Source organism: Bos mutus, chromosome 3 (assembly GCF_027580195.1).
Source record: "Bos mutus isolate GX-2022 chromosome 3, NWIPB_WYAK_1.1, whole genome shotgun sequence".
In the NCBI taxonomy this organism is placed as follows: Eukaryota; Metazoa; Chordata; class Mammalia; order Artiodactyla; family Bovidae; genus Bos; species Bos mutus.
In genome coordinates, this window is record NC_091619.1 from 42,423,683 (window position 1) to 42,442,617 (window position 18,935).

At 37.6% G+C, this 18,935-nt stretch overlaps 1 protein-coding gene across 2 annotated transcripts in view; it reads right to left on the minus strand.

The window, feature by feature from the left end:
* PLPPR4 (phospholipid phosphatase related 4) overlaps positions 1-18,935 on the minus strand; it is a 54,562-nt gene that overhangs the window by 13,726 nt on the left and 21,901 nt on the right. For both annotated transcript variants that reach the window (XM_005906508.3, XM_005906507.3), the window contains exons 2-3: positions 9,488-9,673; positions 1,830-1,959 (exon numbers count right to left, since the gene is read on the minus strand). In XM_005906508.3, the coding sequence (XP_005906570.1) occupies positions 1,830-1,959; positions 9,488-9,673 (316 nt within the window). The remainder of the gene's footprint in view (positions 1-1,829; positions 1,960-9,487; positions 9,674-18,935) is intronic.

An 18,935-nucleotide genomic window follows, 5' to 3' on the forward strand; every position in this document is an offset into this window, starting at 1 on the left:
CAACTGTGTGATTTGAAAAGGATTCAATACGGGGAATGAAGCAAAATTCAAAATCACTACAAACTGCTTAGCAGAATTGTACTCCCAGGTCTCTCTCCCCAGTAGTTCCTCACCCCAGACACAGTAGGCAAACCCTACTGGATTGGTTCCTGGTATGACTACGTACAGATGACTAGCATACCAGGAATGCTAATTAAAACAGAGAAGACAGCAAGCCAGCCCAATGGTGAAAAAAATAATCATACAAGTACCGGGCTGTGGGAGGCTTCCTTCATTTTGGAATACAGAAATGGCATTCTTAAATCTCTTGATTAAGTTCTTTCTTTTCTCTTCTGGGACCAGTTTGAAATCATAAACTGACAAACCCTAATTCAGGCTTGTACATTCGATCTCCATTCTTGCTTCAAGTTCCTTGCCTGGTCTTATCCTTGGGAGTCTAGCCTACCTGCTCCCTCTACACCCTGGAGTCATTCTGACTTGAGATTCTGATTCACGATTTGCTCATAGAAATCACTGTGACAGGCAGCCAGGTAACCCGACAGTGTTCTCCTTCTGGCCTGGCCCCTTTTGCATTTTCCTTCTCTGCCTGTTGTCACCTAACAACCGCTCTCCCAGTTCTTTCTCTACTTATTCACCTCAGATTCGTGACCTTGGACCTTTATTTCTATATTCTAATTCCTAGCAGCATGTAAGATCTTGGGGAGGGGTATGAGTAAGTGAGGAAACCTACCCATCTCTAGGCCCCCAGGGCATGGGCGTGGTTGACTCTGGGACTGGGCTCTCCAGGATAAGATGGAGCATCCTCATAGTCATGAGGTTTTTCAGAGAGGTTATGTGCCCCTTTGCCACGGCATTGTGTTACATTAGGAAAACTTCCTCTGAGATCAGCTAGATGTCCTAAAGTTTTACTTCTTGGTCTTAGTTCATGATCCTGGTAAGGGGATTATTCTTGCCATACAGTCTTTGTGGAGCAAAAATGTGCCTTTCTTAGTGGGGCAGAGTCTAGGGCATGATTTAGACCAGATTTTTTTTTTCTCCAGTGGAAGAGATGATGGTACTTAATTTTCTATTAGGTATTAAATGAAGCTACCTCTTTGAACTGAGAGGTTACAGGTGAAAATAACTTTTTGCTGATTTACTAGGAATGAATTAAAACATTCACAGTGGTGTGATGTAATGTGGCTTGACTTTTCAATTCAGTTAAAAAGAAACGTCTGTGACTCAAATAATATTAAGACAGTCACATGCTAATCAGAAGAGATGAAGGTTTAGATGCTCATTTGACTCTGATACAGGCCTATGGATATTCTGTAGGTCTCATAAAAATAGGAGGCAGAGTTAGATGATATAACCAAGGAAAAATAGCCTTGATGCTGTGCTGCATGGTGACATTTCCATGGACGGTAACTTCTGGATGAAAACACCGCAGGACAATTGAAATGGAATCACTGATGTGGCTAAAGTAATTTCTGAAGGGTTATCCATTTATATTGGTCTGCTGATATTTACTCTCCATTTTAAAAAATGAACCCAGATCCAAGAAACCATTTTAAAGTAAATTCATGATTCTACCAGAGCTAAGACAAAAATAAACTGAAATGCATGGCATACTGGCTCTCAAAACAAGGACCTTAACTATAACACATTGTGGATACAAAACTTAAATTAGGGTGTTTTTAACAGTTTTTTTTTTTTTTTCGTATAATGTAAAATTCATCATGTACCTGACACTATACATCTAAATTACAGCTTTAAAGATAATATCTGTAATTAAATATAACATTTCTATTTGAAAAACATTTTCTTTCTTTGTGGTTTCCCACACCCACCAACGAATCTGACAGCTCTTCTAAGGAACGAGTTGAAGTTGCAGCCTCCAGCGTTAATGTTGGGCTCCAGGCCAACCCCATTCCTTCTTTTGGACAGGCAACAGTAGAGGATTCCTTCCCCTACCATAATCTGTGAAGACAAGAGGGTATTCAAAATGGATTCAACGGGTGCAGATGAATTATATAAGTTATCTCTTACATATGTATGCTCAGTTGCTCAGTCGTGTCTGACTCCTTTGAGACCCCATGTACTGTAGCCGCTAGGCTCCTCTGTCCATGGGATTTTCCAGGCAAGAATACTGGAGTGAGTTGCCATGCCCTCCTGCAGGGGAATTTATCTCTTAACATGCCATCAATTAAATTAAGTAAAGATGTACCTTTTGTAGGCACTTTAGAGATGGGAGGATTTCTCCTGAGAATTTGCAGAAGCAGTGAGAAGTAATCAGGGAATTGTAACTAGCGTAGTTGGATCTTCTGTGCTCCTACATACTGGTCAAAATTGTGATAGCATCCTGGCATTGCAATGTGGTTGCAGACTTTGGCCCTATGCCCAACAATACCCAGTGTTACTTAGCTGATTAATCACATGGTGACTGATTCTGATCTGACGCCTAGAATCTTAACATTTTATCCTTAAAACTATGAAAACAAGATGCCCAAGGAGAGAATAAAATAAGTATCAGAGTTAGAATCAGGAATATTTTATTAGCATATTATTTCAATAAAATTTGGAATTGGGCAGAAGGATCACCCATGTAAAGCAGACATGAAAGTAGAAAGGTTCAATCTAAAGCAGAGCTATCTGCTAAAATTTTCTGTGATGATGGACATATTTTCTGCTTTGTCCAATATGGCAGCCACTATTGAGCACTTGAAATAGCACTGTTGGCTATTGAGCACTTGAAATTTTTTTGCTACTGCAATCAAGGAGCTGAAGTTTTAATTTCATTTCATTGTACTTAGTTAATTATTTAAAATGTAAATCAATCAGATTTAAAATGAAATAGTCACATGTGGCTAGTAACTATCCTATTGGAGAATGTAGATTATAAGAGAATCTATCTAGGTAAGCAGTAACATTTGGATGAAAATGCTCCAGGACAACTGAAATAGAATTTGATGTGGTTGATTTCTGAAGAGTTAACCATTCATACTGAGTAATGTTGAGTAATAGTGGTTCGGCAGTAAAAAATACTCCTGCAATGCAGGAGACTGCCTACAATGTAGGAGACATGGGTTCAATCCCTGGGTAGGGAAGGTCCCCTGGAGAAGGAAATGGCAACCCACTCCAGTTGCCTGGGAAATCCCATGGACAAAGGAGTCTGGTGGGCTATAATCCATGGGGCCCAAGAATCAGACACATCTTAGCAACTATATCAACTACCACTACCAGTGAGTAATACGTCTTAAGAATGAAATATTTAGAAAATGTGTTTTCAGTAAACAGAGGACCATACTTATGATAAGGAACAGCACACTTGCTGTTGGGTTCTAAGACACAGGACATCAGTGACAAACTCAATACATTTAGGCATCATTTCCGTCAAGAACTTTCCCTTGAAATCCCTTACTATATCCTAAACTGAAGTATGCCCCTTCTGTGTGGCTCCCTTAGTATCTTGTCCTTCCCTCTAGCATAGCTGGATTATTTCTCACTTGACTGTGACCCTCTGCGGGGAAATCATCTTTTTGTTTTACCTTTTATTCTCACTATCTAGCACAGTGCCCCGCATTGCAGGGTTTGCTTTTGTTACCTTCACTGTGGGATTCTCATTGGCTAATTACCTTGGGCATTTGGGCTGGTAGTTATTAAGAAAAGTAAGACTTGAAATAATGTGGTTTTTTAAATGCAAAAAATCAAATATTGGGGGTTACTGTGCCTCAGAGATTATTGTGAAATTAGAATCAGTATGGCTAAAAATGTGGAAGTGAGAAACTGGGAACAGGCAGTCCCTTAGGTATAAGTGATCATGTCACTTTAAAGATTATCACCGTGACTGGGAACTGAAATATATTTTCCAAGGAAAAGTTCCCAGTTCTCAACACCTACTTAACATTTATTTTATAAAGTACTTAAATTTATGATTTTTAAAACTCATGACTAAATCTATGACCTTATGCTTCAAATGTTCTGTCTGATCTATTTAGTTCCATATGGTGTATGTACAATTATAAGGAACCTTTATAAAAACAATTTTCTTAATAAAATTCTACCAATAACCTTACAAGCGTGAAAATCTTGTGGTATACACTGATAAACTCCTTTATGGATAACTATATAAATAATCAGAAGGAATTTTTTTTCAAATCATTGAATACTAAGTTAATTATACTTTTTGAAAAATACCATACTACATTATCACTTCAAGTTAGACATAGAAACACAAAAGATTCTATAATATTCTGCACAGATAGATGTGACATGTTGCACCATGCAAGTAGAATAATATCATAATTATCCCAAATTCATCATTTCAAGAAAATTAACCACTCATTTCTGAAACGTGTCCTGAAATGCATTGAGAGGCTCATTTCATTTTCATTTCTTTAATAATAATTCTGTGAATAATTTTGTTTCTTTTTAATTATACATGTAAATAGTGATTCACATATTATCCTTGAATGCTAAAGTATGCAAGAATTTATTTGTTTAGTGTCATTAGGGAAATGCTTCTTGTCATATAACACAGCAGTCATTATCTCAAGTGACCTTGAAATTTCAAGAGTTTTCATTTATTTGCTTAATAAGCTCAAAACTCATATGTCAGGAGAGTGCTTTCACATCCTGGTTTGATTATGGATGGAGGTTTCTTGTCAGTATTTTGACATCATCCAACTCTCCCACTCTCGAAGGAGCACATTAATTTTCTCTTCACACTACTATTCATTTAACCTTGACCTACATGTCACTGTATGCATTTTCAAAATGATTTAATTTGCTTTAAAGATAGAATTCTCCTCAGGGAAAGGATAGATGTTTCCTGATGTATTTTCAAATATGCCTGCTTGTCTCCCCATTCTGAATGACATGCTGTTGTGATGCAATATGGTTTCAAGGATTAGGTGTTGACAACAGAATTATTTGTTGCTGTTGTCATTTGGAAATAGAAAACAGTATATGACAAGTATCTTCTCACAATATTCTGTTTATGCCGTATACAATCCTGAAAAGAAACAATACCATTTTGTGCATGTCAGATATCATGGACAGGTTTTTGAAAGAGATTCTAAAGTGACTGTTTCAGGGGAGACGCAGAGAGGAAATACATTGCTTATTATTATACGGACACTGCCCTTGGAAAAGCCACTTAAAGGAGAGTATATACTCTCCTAAAGCTAAGGTTACCTCCCAGAAACAATAATAAATTTCAATACAATTCTTCTATAAAACTGGATATGCTTACTCTTTAATCCCTTTACTTCCAGGGAAGAGAACATACACATGTTTTCTATTCATATAGATTTCGGAAAGATTTATGAAAAGCCTTAATATTCTGTGCTATTTTCCTTGAGAATCTCCAAAGGACTAAACAAAATGCTTGTTTAATTATCACTTAAAAGTAAGTTAAAAGTTAATGTTAAAGATGAAAATTTAAAGACAGTTTCAAAAAATAAGAATATACATTTCACAGACACAAAAGAAGTTTTACAATTTCTTGCGTAACAATACAAAGGCAGGTAATTTTTAAAATATCTTTCACAGCATCAAAAAAAAATCTGAGGGGCTTCCTTGGTCCAGTGGTTATGAGTCCACCTTGCAATTCAGGGGACACTGGTTTGATCCCTGGTCTGGGAAGATCCCATATGCCATGAAGCAACTAAGCCCATGTCCCACAGCTACTGAAGTTCGTGCACTCTAGAGCCTGTGCTCTGCGATAAGAGAAGCCACCACAAGGAGAAGCCTGCATACCACAATGAAGAGTAGCCCCCTGCTTGCTTGCTCCAACTAAAGAAAGCCAGCACACAGCAACAAAGACCAAGCACAGCCAAAAATAACTAAATAAATTTTAAAAAAATTTAAACCTGAGCAGCAAACATCACATGAGTTATATGTAAATGCCTGTATAAAAATATCAGTTGATCTTCCTTTTGTAAAGAATATAAACCTCCTTTTAAAGAATACTACCCATGTGTGGTCTTTTGTTTTGCTTTGCCTTCTCTTCATATGAATGGGTGAAAATAAGAAGCACCTCTGCTTACACCAATGGACTATGAAAGTGATTTTCAAAGGAGAATTCATCCTGCCTCTCTGGCTCCCCCACCATTCCATTTTGGAACAGATTAATACTGCCAAAAAAGAAAAAAAAAGAAAATGGCATCCTTGAACATAGGGAATTAGAGTCTGTTATTTTCACTTTCAGGAAGAGTAGGGAAAGAAGTTGGAGCAGTAACATACGTAGTAAGTTTAGAGACAGAATCATGGCTCTGGCATAGCAGTCCCCAACCTTCTTGGCACCACAGACTGGTTTTGTGGAAGACACTTTTTCCACAGATGGGGGGAGGGATGGTTCCAAGAGGATTCAAGCACACTACATTTATTGTGCACTTTATTTCTATTATTGTTACACTGTGGTATATAAGGAAATCACTATATACCTCACCATGATGTAGAATCCATGGGGGCCCTGAGCTTGTTTTCCTGCAACTAGGTTTGGGGGTGATGAGAGACAAGTGGCAGCCACTCCCACCCAGCTTGCCTCACCACCTCAGCTCCACCTCAGATCATCAGGCATTAGATTCTCATAAGAAGCGAGCAACCTAGATCCCTCACGTGCACAGTTCACAGTAGGGTCCATACTCCTATGAGAACCTAATGTTGCCAATGATCTGCCGGGAGGTGAAGCTCAGGGGGTAATGTGAGTGATGGGGAGTAGCTGTAAATACAGATGAAGCTTCGCTTGGTTCCTAACGGGCCATGGATTGGTACTGGTCCATGGCCCTGGGGTTGGTGACCCCTATTTTACGACTACAGTGACATACAGACACAATAAAAACCAATGTTTTGGGAAAAGGCTTTAAAACAAGGGAAAATGAAATTAGAAATTTAGAGAAGATATATGTTTAGAGAGTAAGATGTAAAAGACAGTTATTTGATGTCCATGAAGTCAAGATTAATTTTACCATCAAGTTGTTTACTCAAAATCCATGAAGGAAGTGTGGAAGAAAAGAATCACTGACATCTTGGAATATCCTGAATGATCAGGGGAAGATCAGGGACCTAGCAGTGTAAATATTTCCCTAGTTTGCCTCTCCTCCCATAAAGAGGCATGCAACAGCTTATGGAGGAGGCCCAGGGGCAACCTGGGAATTCAGGCAGTCTTTGCCGAAGGAGTTGGCACTGGGTTCCCCAGGTCAACTTGGTAGAGGTAGTCAGAGCAAACTTGTTCTTCCACCTCTCAAGGCTCAAGAAAGAAAGTGTTGACTCAGAATCTCCCAGAAAGCATCCTTAATTGCATTTCGAGAATTTATTACTGGAAATGAGGGAGTCAGAAAAGCAGGAACACAATAATGAGGCCAAGGTCATTGACAGGACCTGTAACAGTGTCAGCAAAGGGATCAGTGTGAAATAAATGATGCTGGCAGGAAAAGCCACAATTAGATGTGTTCTCCTAGCCACTTAGTCTAAGACCCAGGGAAGAAAGACGTCTGGGTATATAAAGAAGAAATTATGTAACTGATGAAATGTCATCATAGTCTCTTCAGTAGAGTCACAAGCATTTGTATTTTACAATTGTACTTCAAATATATTAATTACAATAAATTTTTGCATTATATTCTAATTAGGAGAAATGCTTTCTGGTCTACTAGATTTAAAACATGTATATTTTTTGCTTTTGTCAAATAACTGGATGATAATAGATTTTTTGGTAAGTCATTAGAGAAATGACCAGAAAATACTGTTACTCTGAACAATAGTGAAAGTGAAGTCATTCAGTCATGTCTGATTTTGTGACTCCACAGACTGTAGCCTACCAGGTTCCTTGTCCATGGGATTTTCCTGGTAAGAGTATTGGAGTGGGTTGCCATTTCCTTCTCCAGGGGATCTTCTCAACCCAGGGATCAAACCTGGGTCTCCCGCATTGCAGGCAGACGCTTTACCGTCTGAGCTACCAAAGAAGCCCACTCTGAACAATATTGCATGTTAAATATGCTTTTAGTCAGAGTCTCAGCTACTTCCAAGTACATCATTAACAGTTCCAATCATCCTGGAGTTACTGAAGTTCAGATAACTCATTTCTTAAAACTTACAAAGTGTTTTGAGACCAAAAGGTCTCAAAATTCATCTTTAAGTATGATGAAGTTCTAGGAAAATTTAAATTTCAGTTTTATCTTCTGATAATATTTCATGTAATTTATAGTGTAAATAGAATGCTGTTGTTTAATGTGAGGAAATTAAAAAAGAAACAAATCCAAGGGTATACAAAAGGTCAATGCAGAGACTTTTCTAAAACTGCCATATAATGAACCAGAAGAGACCAGTTCTTTAGGGGATCCTATAAAAACTCCATTCAAATACAACTTTTTATTTAATGACCACTTCCTCTGACATTCATTAGCATCATAAAAGTAAAGAGTTCCTGCTGTTAGAAATAAATATTATTAACCCTGAAACATGATTCTTGTCCTTTTAGGTAGGTTTTGGGGGCCAAAGAGATGCTATAAAGACTATGTTTGTGTTATTTATTAATAAATTTATTGAAAAATATCTAATTCCCAATTTGTATGTTAGCAAACTAAAAATAACTAGATTTCTAATTCAATTTCAATAGGTTACATCATTTCTTTAGGTTAAACATTTTAAAATCCAAATGCTTATTCTGAATCTAAATTATTTTATTTTGTGGTGGACGGGAATGTGAGTTGTACCCTCTTTTCTGTACAGTTGTGCATGCTCAGGGCTAAGAATCAATAAAAAGTGCTAATCTGCTAAAATTGATAGCAACATGCACTTTGGAGAACAAAGTCTGTTGGCTATAGAATTATTTGTTTCTTTCCCATAGTTTCTAAGACTTGAGACATGGTATGAATGCATGCTGCTGCTGCTGCTAAGTTGCTTCAGTCGTGCCCAACTCTGTGCGACCCCACAGACAGCAGCCCCCAGGCTCTTCTGTCCATGGGATTCTCTAGGCAATGAATACTGGAGTGGGTTACCATTTCCTTCTCCAATGCATGCATGCATGCTAAGTCGCTTCAGTCGTGTCCAACTCTGTGCAACCCCATGGACAGTAGCCCACCAGGCCCCTTTGGCCATGGGATTCTCCAGGCAAGAACACTGGAGTGGGTTGCCATTTCCTTCTCCATGAATGCATGAGAAATACATTAATGAGGAAGTGTATCAGAAACTTATTGTTTGTTTTTAACCCATTTATTACATGAAAGTGAAAATTAGTTGCTCAGTCCTTCCGACTCTGTGCGACCCCATGGACAGCGGCCCACCAGGCCCCTCTGTCTAGGGAATTCTCCAGGTGAGAATACTGGAATGGGTTGCCATTCCCGACTCCAGGGGATCTTCCCAACCCAGGGATCAAACCCAGGTCTCCCGCATTGTAGACAGATTCTTCACCATCTGAGCCACCAGGGACACCTCATTTATTACATAAATGTGGTCATTCTTAGTCTTCTGGGGCTGACAAACACAATTTGGGGGCAATTCTTACCGTAATTGCAGGTCCAGCAAAAGCCAAGCTAAGCAACATGAGGAAAGGAATTGCCTCCTGGGTGGGTTCAATGTATGGCATGCTAAGACTCCGGTCATAGCAGCTGAATCCAGAGTGCACGGGTTTGAAGACATCCGTGAGTTCAAGGAAATACAGGCTAACCACCGATGATGCCAATATAGGCAACTGAGAATGAAGGACAGAGAAGATAAATTTATTTTTCTACACAGGTCATATATAGAATCAGTACATATTGAAATTAGAAACACAAGTGTTTTCCATTTTCTCTTACCACTCCTCTCTGATCTCAGAATTAAAGTCATTCGTACTTACTATTGCTTCTGCCTTCAAAATAAACTCTAATTCATCCACCTCTGTCACCAGCCTTCTCTGAACACACGGCATGCCTCACCTTTGCTCTTGGATTACTCCTAAATGCTGCTCCACTTTCACACTTACCCTCCCCATCCCATCTATCCAATTTCTACCCAGCATCCTAAATATTCTGAAAATATTTTATTTTAGGTCATATTGCTCCTGATTTTAACTACTCCAGTGGGTCCCATTTTGCTTGAATAAAATTCAAAATTTACACCATTGAATGCATGACCTGGCTCTTGCTTCAGTTTCTTACATCATTTTATACCATATTTATACTATTCCCCAGCCCCCCACTGTAGAATCTGCCTACAATGCAGGAGACCCGGGTTTGATTCCTGGGTCAGGAAGATCCCCTGGAGAAGGAAATGGCAACCCACTCCAGTATTCTTGCCTTGAGAATCCCATGGACAGAGGAGCCTGGCAGGCTACCGTCCATGGGGTTGCAAGAGTTGGACACGACTTAGTGACTAAACCACCACTACCAGTCCCCTTGGGCTTTACAGGTGGATCTGTGGTAAAGATCTGTGCCTGTCAGGCAGGAGAGGTGGGTTCCATCCCGGGTCAGGAAGATCCCCTGGAGAAGCAAATGGCAACTCATTCCAGTATTCTTGCCTGGAGAACCCCATGGACAGAGGAGACTGAAGGGCTACAGACTATTGGGATAGCACAGAGTTGGACACAACTTAGTGACTAACAGCAGCAGTAGCAACCAGCCCCCTAAGCACTATAAGCCAATGGGTCACCCCTTTTGATTGAGACATAATTGACATATATCAACTATAACATTATATTAATTTCAGGTATGCAACATAAGATTTAATATTTTTATATATATTACAAAATGATCACCACAATAAATTTAGTCAACATCCCACTACACATACTTAACAATTTCTTTTTTATGATTAGTACTTTTAAAATCAACTCTTTTAGCAACTTTTAAACATAGAATACAGTATTATTACCTATAGTGTCTATATGAACATCACAACCCCAGGACTTACTTGCCTTATAACTGAGCATCTGTGACTTTCAACCCCCTTTACCCATCTTGCCCACTGTCATTCCCCACCTCTGGCAACCACCAATCTGTTCTCTATTTCTATGAATTTGATTTTTTATTGCTGTTGTTTCTTTGATTCTACATATAGATGAAATCATATGATATTTATCTTTCTCTGGCTGACTTATTTCACTTGGCATAATGCCTTAAAAATCCATCCATGTTGTCTCAAATGTCAGTATTTCCTTCTTTTTGAAGGCTGAATAATATTCCATAGTATATATGTACCACATTTTCTTTACTTCTTCATCCATCAGTGGACACTTAGGTTGAATCCATGTCTTGATTACTGCAAACTATGCTGCAATGAATACAGTGGGGCATATATCTTTTCCAGTTGGTGTTTTAGTTTTCTTTAGATAAATACCTGGAAGTGGAACCATGGGATCATATGGCACTCTTATTTTTAATTTTTTTAAGAAAACTACTGTTTTCCACAGTGGATGCACAGGTTTCCATACCCAAACAGAGCACAATGGTTCCCTTTCCACCACATCCATGTCAACACTTGTTATTTCTTGTCTTTTTGAGGATAATCATTCTAATAGGTGTCAGGTGATACCTCATGTGGTCTTGATTTACATTTCCTTCATGATTAGTGATATGAGCATCTTTTCCTATATCTATTGCCCATTGTATATCTTCTTTGGAAAACTGTCTATTCAGATCCTCTGCTCATTTTATAATCAAATTGCTTGGGTTTGCTTGTTTTGGGGGAGGTTTTTTTTTTTTTTTTCTGGCTATTAAGGTGGTGGTGTTGTTTAGTCACTAAATCGTCCCTGACTCTTTGCAACCCCATGGACCATAGCCCACCATGTTAGCCTCTGTCCATGGGATTTCCCAGCCTAGAATACTAAAGTGGGTTGCCATTTCCTTCTCCAGGGGATCTTCCCAACCCAAAGATCAAACACACGTATCCTGTATTGCAGGTGGATTCTTTACCACTGAGTCACTGAAGAAGGCCCTATTAAGTAGTATGAGTCCCTTATATGTACTTTGGACATTGGCCCTAATTATAATAGATTTTGTTGTTCAGTCGCTAAGTCATTTCTGACCCTTTGCAACCCCATGGACTGCAGCACACCAGGCCTCCCTGTCCCTCACTATCTCCTGGAGTTTGCCCAAGTTCATGTCCACTGAGTTGGTGATGCCATTATAATAGATAAATGATTTATAAATACTTTTTACATCTGATTGGGCTTCCCTCATAGCTCAGTTGGTTAAGAATCTGACTGCAATGTGGGAGACCTGGGTTCAATCTCTGGGTTGGGAAGATCCCCTGGAGAAAGGAAAGGCTACCCACTCCAGTATTCTGGCCTGGAGAATTCCATGGACTTAGTCCACGGGGTAGCAAAAAGTCGGACACGACTGAGCAACTTTCGCTTTCACTACATCTGATTGGCTGTCTTTTCATTTTTTGATGGTTTCCTTTGCTGTGTAGAAGCTTTTTAGTTTGCTGTAGTCCTATGATTTTCACTCTTACCCTGCAGCAGTCAAATTCATTTCTACCTAGGGTTTTTCCATGTGCCATTTCTTCTTTCTTTTGTGCTCTCCCCCAGCTCTTTGTCTGAATGGCTTTTCCTTATCATTTAATGATGACTTCTGTATCATCATTAAGAAGGTAGTCATTGATCCATCTTTCCCTCTACCCCATCATCATCTTTTCATTTCTTCATGACGTTTATCATTAACTGAAATTGTCTTGTTGATTTAACACTTCACTTATTTATTTTTCTTCTCCCCTCATCTCCCACTGAAATACATGCTCCATGAAGTGAGTCTGCCAGTGTTATTTATTGCTGAGTCCCCAAGGTATAGAATTATTCCTGGCACATGGTAGGCATGCAATATATCATTTCATAATTTAATAAAACAATAAATGCCTGTTGATAAATGACTAATTGAATAAACAAGCAAATATTAATTCATTACAATAACTAGACTAGAGTTACCAGATTTAGCAAATGAAAATACATCACTCAGTGAAATTAGAATTTCAGATAAGCAATAAATCACTTTTAGAGTGGTACCCATGTAATATTTGGGAAATACCAATGTTAAAAATTGTTTATCTGAAATTCTAATTTTACTGGATGTCCTCCAGTTTGTCTGCTAAACCTAAACTAGGCACAATTTACTTTCTACACTTTGTGTCATAGATTGAATTATTCATTCGTTCAACCTACAATGTGCCAGGTACTATGTGGGTCCTTACTATGATATGGCAAACAAGACATGGGCTTGGTGATTAAGGATCATAAGCTTACTTAGACACCTGTTCTCAGCTAGAGAAAACTACTTCAAGTACAATGTCCAATGCTAGGTCTTTCAGAATCTGAAGACACAGATTTCTACAACATTGAAAAAATTATCTATCTTAAGGCTTACTTACTAGTGGAGGATACAATATTTATTTAACAAAGCAGATCAAGTTTTGTTAAAAAAAATATTATTGACCATCCACAATATCTGGTCATCTGGTTTAAAAATAAATAAATTTACAAGACAGTATTATGTCTTCTATTCCCAATATAGTTTTTGTAATGAGGTGAGAATTAAGTTTATTGGAAAAATTAATAATGTATGAAACTAATCTGGCATTGTCTTTCTGTTTTTCAGATGGGTGTTTTTCAATAGAGAGAACAAAAGCCTGTAAAAACACTTACATTTTTCTTATTAAAATCCATGACCATTTGACCACTCTAACTATCTGGTCATTCCTCCTCACCATTTCCCTCTCCTGTAAGAAGTAGTAGCTTCCAGACTCAACCAATAAATCAACACTTTATGGTCTATGTGCACAATTAAGGTTTTTCCATTTAAATTAAGTTAAATATATTCTATCTTTAATTCAACAAATACTTTAAATATCACTCAATATGACAGATAATTTTCTGTTTTTGAAATTTTAATTAATTTTATTAATTTTAATTCATCTAATTAAAAACTTTCAATTATGACATAAGTGCTATTTGGGAGGTATGTATGCTAAACAATTATTTATACTTTTCGGATAGATAAGCTCAGTATCCTCTAGCAAGTAGAAGTGGTTGGATTTCGAATCCACAAATTGTAGCCACAAGGTCTTCTTTCTTAAACATAGCTCTGTGCTTCATTTCCAAAAATGGGAGTAGAGTTTTAGGATCAGTTCAGTTCAGTTCAGTCATTCAGTCCTGTCCAACTCTTTGCGACCCCATGCACACCAGGCCTCTCTGTCCATCACCGACACCTGGAGTTAACTCAATTTACTAAAACTCATGTCCATTGAATCGATGATGCCATCCAACCATCTCACCTTCTGTCGTCCCCTTCTCCTCCCGTTTTTAATCTTTCCCAGCATCAGGTTTTTTTATTATTATTATTATTTTAATTTTATTTTATTTTTAAACTTTACATAATTGTATTAGTTTTGCCAAATATCAAAATGAATCCGCCACAGGCATACATGTGTTCCCCATCCTGAACCTCCTCCTCCTCCCTCCCACACCATCCCTCTGGGTCGTCCCCAGTGCACCAGCCCCAAGCATCCAGTATCGCGATCGAACCTGGACTGGCAACTCGTTTCTTACATGATATTCTACATGTTTCAATGTCACTCTCCCAAATCTTCCCACCCTCTCCCTCTCCCACAGAGTCCATAAGACTGTTCTATACATCAGTGTCTCTTTTGCTGTCTCGTACACAAGGTTATTGTTACCATCTTTCTAAATTCCATATATATGCGTTAGTATACTGTATTTATGTTTTTCCTTCTGGCTTACTTCACTCTGTATAATAGGCTCCAGTTTCATCCACCTCATTAGAACTGATTCAAATGTATTCTTTTTAATGGCTGAGTAATACTCCATTGTGTATATGTACCACAGCTTTAATGAGTCAGTTCTTTGCATCAGGTAGCCAAAGTATTGGAGTTTCAGTTTCAACATCAGTCCTTCCAATGAACACCCAGGACTGATCTCCTTTAGGATGGACTGGCTGGATCTCCTTGCAGTCCAAGGGACTCTCAAGAGTCTTTTCCAACACCACAGTTCAAAAGCATCAATTCTTCAGCACTCAGCTTTCTTTATAGTCCAACTCTCACATCCATACATGACTACTGGAAAAACTATACCTTGACTACATGAACCTTTGTTGACAAAGTAATGTCTCTGCTTTTTAATATGCTGTCTAGGTTGGTCATAACTTTCCTTCCAAGGAGTAAATGTCTTTTAATTTCATGGCTGCAGTCACCATCTGGAATGATTTTGGAGCCCAGAAAAATAAAGTCAGCCACTGTTTCCACTGTTTCTCCATCTATTTGCCAAGAAGTGATGGGACCAATTGCCATGATCTTAGTTTTCTGAATGTTGAGCTTTAAGACAACTTTTTCACTTTCCTCTTTCACTTTCATCAAGAGGCTGTTTAGTTCTTCTTCACTTTCTGCCTTAAGCATGGTGTCATCTGCATATCTGAGGTTATTGATATTTCTCCCGGAAATCTTGATTCTAGCTTATGCTTCCTCCAGCCCTGTGTTTCTTATAATGTACTCTGCATATAAGTTAAATAAGCAGGCTGACAATATACAGCCTTGACGTACTCCTTTTCCTATTTGGAACCAGTCTGTTGTTCCATGTCCAGTTCTAACTGTTGCTTCCTGACCTGCATATAGATTTCTCAAGAGGCAGGTCAGGTGGTCTGGTATTCCCATCTTTTGAAGAATTTTCCACAGTTTATTGTGATCCACACAGTCAAAGGCTTTGGCATAGTCAATAAAGCAGAAATAGATGTTTTTTCTGGAACTCTCTTGGTTTTTCAGTGATCCAGCAGATATTGGCAATTTGATCTCTGGTTCCTCTGCCTTTTCTAAAACCAGCTTGAACATCTGGAATTTCATGGTTCACGTATTGCTGATGCCTGGCTTGGAGAATTTTGAGCATTACTGTACTAGCGTGTGAGATGAGCATTTTTTGGCATTGCCTTTCTTTGGGATTGGAAAAAGCAGCATATCTGCTTTTTAATATGCTGTCTCGGTTGGTCATTGCTTTTCTTCCAAGGAGTAAGCGTCTTTTAATTTCATGGCTGCAGTCACCATCTGAAGCAATTTTGGAGCCCCCCAAAATAAAGTCTGCCACTGTTTCCACTGTTTCCCCACCTATTTGTCATAAAGTGATGGGACCAGATGCCATGATCTTCGTTTTCTGAATGTTGAGCTTTAAGCCAACTTTTTCACTCTCCTCTTTCACTTTCATCAAGAGGCTCTTTAGTTCTTCTTTGCTTTCTACCCTAAGGGTGGTATCATCTGCATATCTGAGGTTATTGATACTTCTCCCGGCAATCTTGATTCCAGCTTGTGTTTCAGCTCACCGTTTCTCATGATGTACTCTGCATATAAGTAAAACAAGCAGGGTGACAATATACATCCTTGATATAATCCTTTTCCTATTTGGAACCAGTCAGCTGTTCCATGTCTAGTTCTAACTGTTGCTTCCTGACCTGCATACAGATTTCTCAAGAGGCAGGTCAGGTGGTCTGGTGTTCTAAAATACAATTAGCATCAATGAATGGGGGTACTGTTTAATCTGCAGTTCTGTTTAAATAAGAGTTTATATTTGCAAATCTGTAGTTAACAGTAAGTTTCACTTAGCATAAACATTATCTTAGAAATGTGGTTTCAATAAATTTATAAAAAATTTTCCTCCATTAATTTGAATGTCAAATATTTAACCAGATTTGATGATCCACATTCTTCCCTTGATGCCATTAGTTCATATTTTAGGCCTTCACATGCGTTTTAAACAGGAGTCATGTTTGAGATGGTCGTTGCTGTTATACATATTAATAATAATACACTCCTCAAATGTCACCTTTCCCACTTGCCTTACTTGGTAATCCTTTTTGAGAGTAATTTCCTCTTTCTTAATTTCCCCTACTTTGTTTTGGAAATTTCTACACACTGTTCTTTATTACAGTGATCTGGTATAGATTAGTTATAGCCTTTCTCTGCTTCTCCAATGAAAATATCCTTAAGATGGGGCCTAAGCTTATTTTCTTTAATATTTAAACTACTAATAATATAATATCATAATGTCTTTCAAATATATATGCATATATATTATAAATATATGTGAAAATAATTTCCTTCATTGTTAATATTATGCAGTTTAGCCTTTTAAGACATTAGCCTCCTTGAAATGGCTAATATTTCCAGTTTTTATAATCTGTATATCTTTCTATCCATATGTTAATATCTTTTATATAGTTCTATTGAAGCATGTTTCAAGACTTTCATCTGTCTTCAAAATAAGAATCATATTTTCATTCCCTTTTGATATTTGTTTCTCTGACTTTTTAAAAAAGGTATCTTTTACTCTTTGCCTTTTATATCAATTTTGGTTTTTAAGAAAGATATTTGAACAAAATACTTATTAAAATATTTAGGGTAAAAGTAATTTTAGACATCATTTTCCTATACTGTATTTTACTACTGGACAGTGTAATGGATTAAATGGCAATGTTTGTTTCTAACATACTTATCTTCAAAGATTATTTTTACCTTTTTAAGTACCCAACAATAACTTTCTTTTGAATGTAAGAAATTTAACAGACAGTATGTGCTGACTTTGGCATATAGAATTGATATATATACATAAAATGATATATGTACATAAAATCACACAGACAGCTTTCGGTTGCATTTAAGATGAGATTTAAAAAGACATTTTAAAAGTCTTATACAGTTAAATATTAAGAATTTTATTCTCTAGTTATGTCAGAGCAAAGGAAAAAAGTGTGAACCACACTATTTTTATGCAGCAATATAGAGAAGGGAAATTATCTGAAGATTGGGAAGATGGTTTTCAAAAGGAAAAGATTGATTTTTATAATTATCCTCTGATACAAGTCTTGTGAGTAAAAATAATAGGGCAATTTTTAGAGAGAAAATTATAATAGTTTAGAGAACAGAGCAAACAAAAGAAATGTGTTTCAAAAGATGATGTTTACAAGATAATATTGATTTTTCTGATGCCAACTTGAAAAAGACAAATACAAGATGTACATCAATGTTACTGAAACATTTTATGGAATCTATCATGACATTTTATCTAGGTCAAATAGCTTGCTTGTTTTTAGCATCTTGATAATAACAAACTTTTCTCATTCAGTGAGTTCACTTGCTCTCAGCCTACAGACCTATCAATTCCATTCTTTTCCTTTTACACGGACATGGTAAATTTGGAGTCCACTGAGATATTCATAAACTGGTGGGATTATGGTAACAAAAGGTCAGTTACATACATTGTATCCATGGCTCATTTATTTATTCATTCAACAAATATCTATTGAAGCCTACTAGTTCGAGGCATTGTTCTACATCCTGGGAATACAGCTGCAATAAAAGACAAAGTCCTTATTCTGATGAAGACTTCATTCTTTCTGAAGAATGCAGATAAAAATTAAAAATTACAATATTAGCAAGAAAACATATTATAAAGAAGACAAGACAGGGGGCTGTGGTAATTGCCTATATTGCTATTTTAGATCAAGGAAGACCTACCTAGGTAAGTATCTTTAAAACAGAGACCTGAGTGGGCAAGAATGAACTAACCATATAAAAACCAGGTAAAAGGCATAGTCAAAAGGAAAGCTAAAGTCAGAGAGGTGGATTTGGGACCAGACTTCACAGAACATTGACGTTCATGGCAGGCGTTCGTATTTTATTCATTTTCAAAGTACATTTGGAAATAACTTTGGAGTGTTTAAGCAGAGATGTAGTAAGACTCAAAATATATTTTAGGAAGATCACTGTGGCAGTTGAGTTGAGAATGATTGTGATGGGTCAAAGGTAAAAGCAGGGTGAAAATTAGAAGGCTCTTCAAAACCCAACAAATACTTATTGAGTGCTTAATATGTGCTAGGGCTTTCTAGGCAGCACCAGTGGTAAAGAATCCACCTGCAAATGCAGGAGACATGGGTTCTATCCCTGGGTCGGAGAGATCCCCTGGAGGAGGAAATGGCAACCTGCTC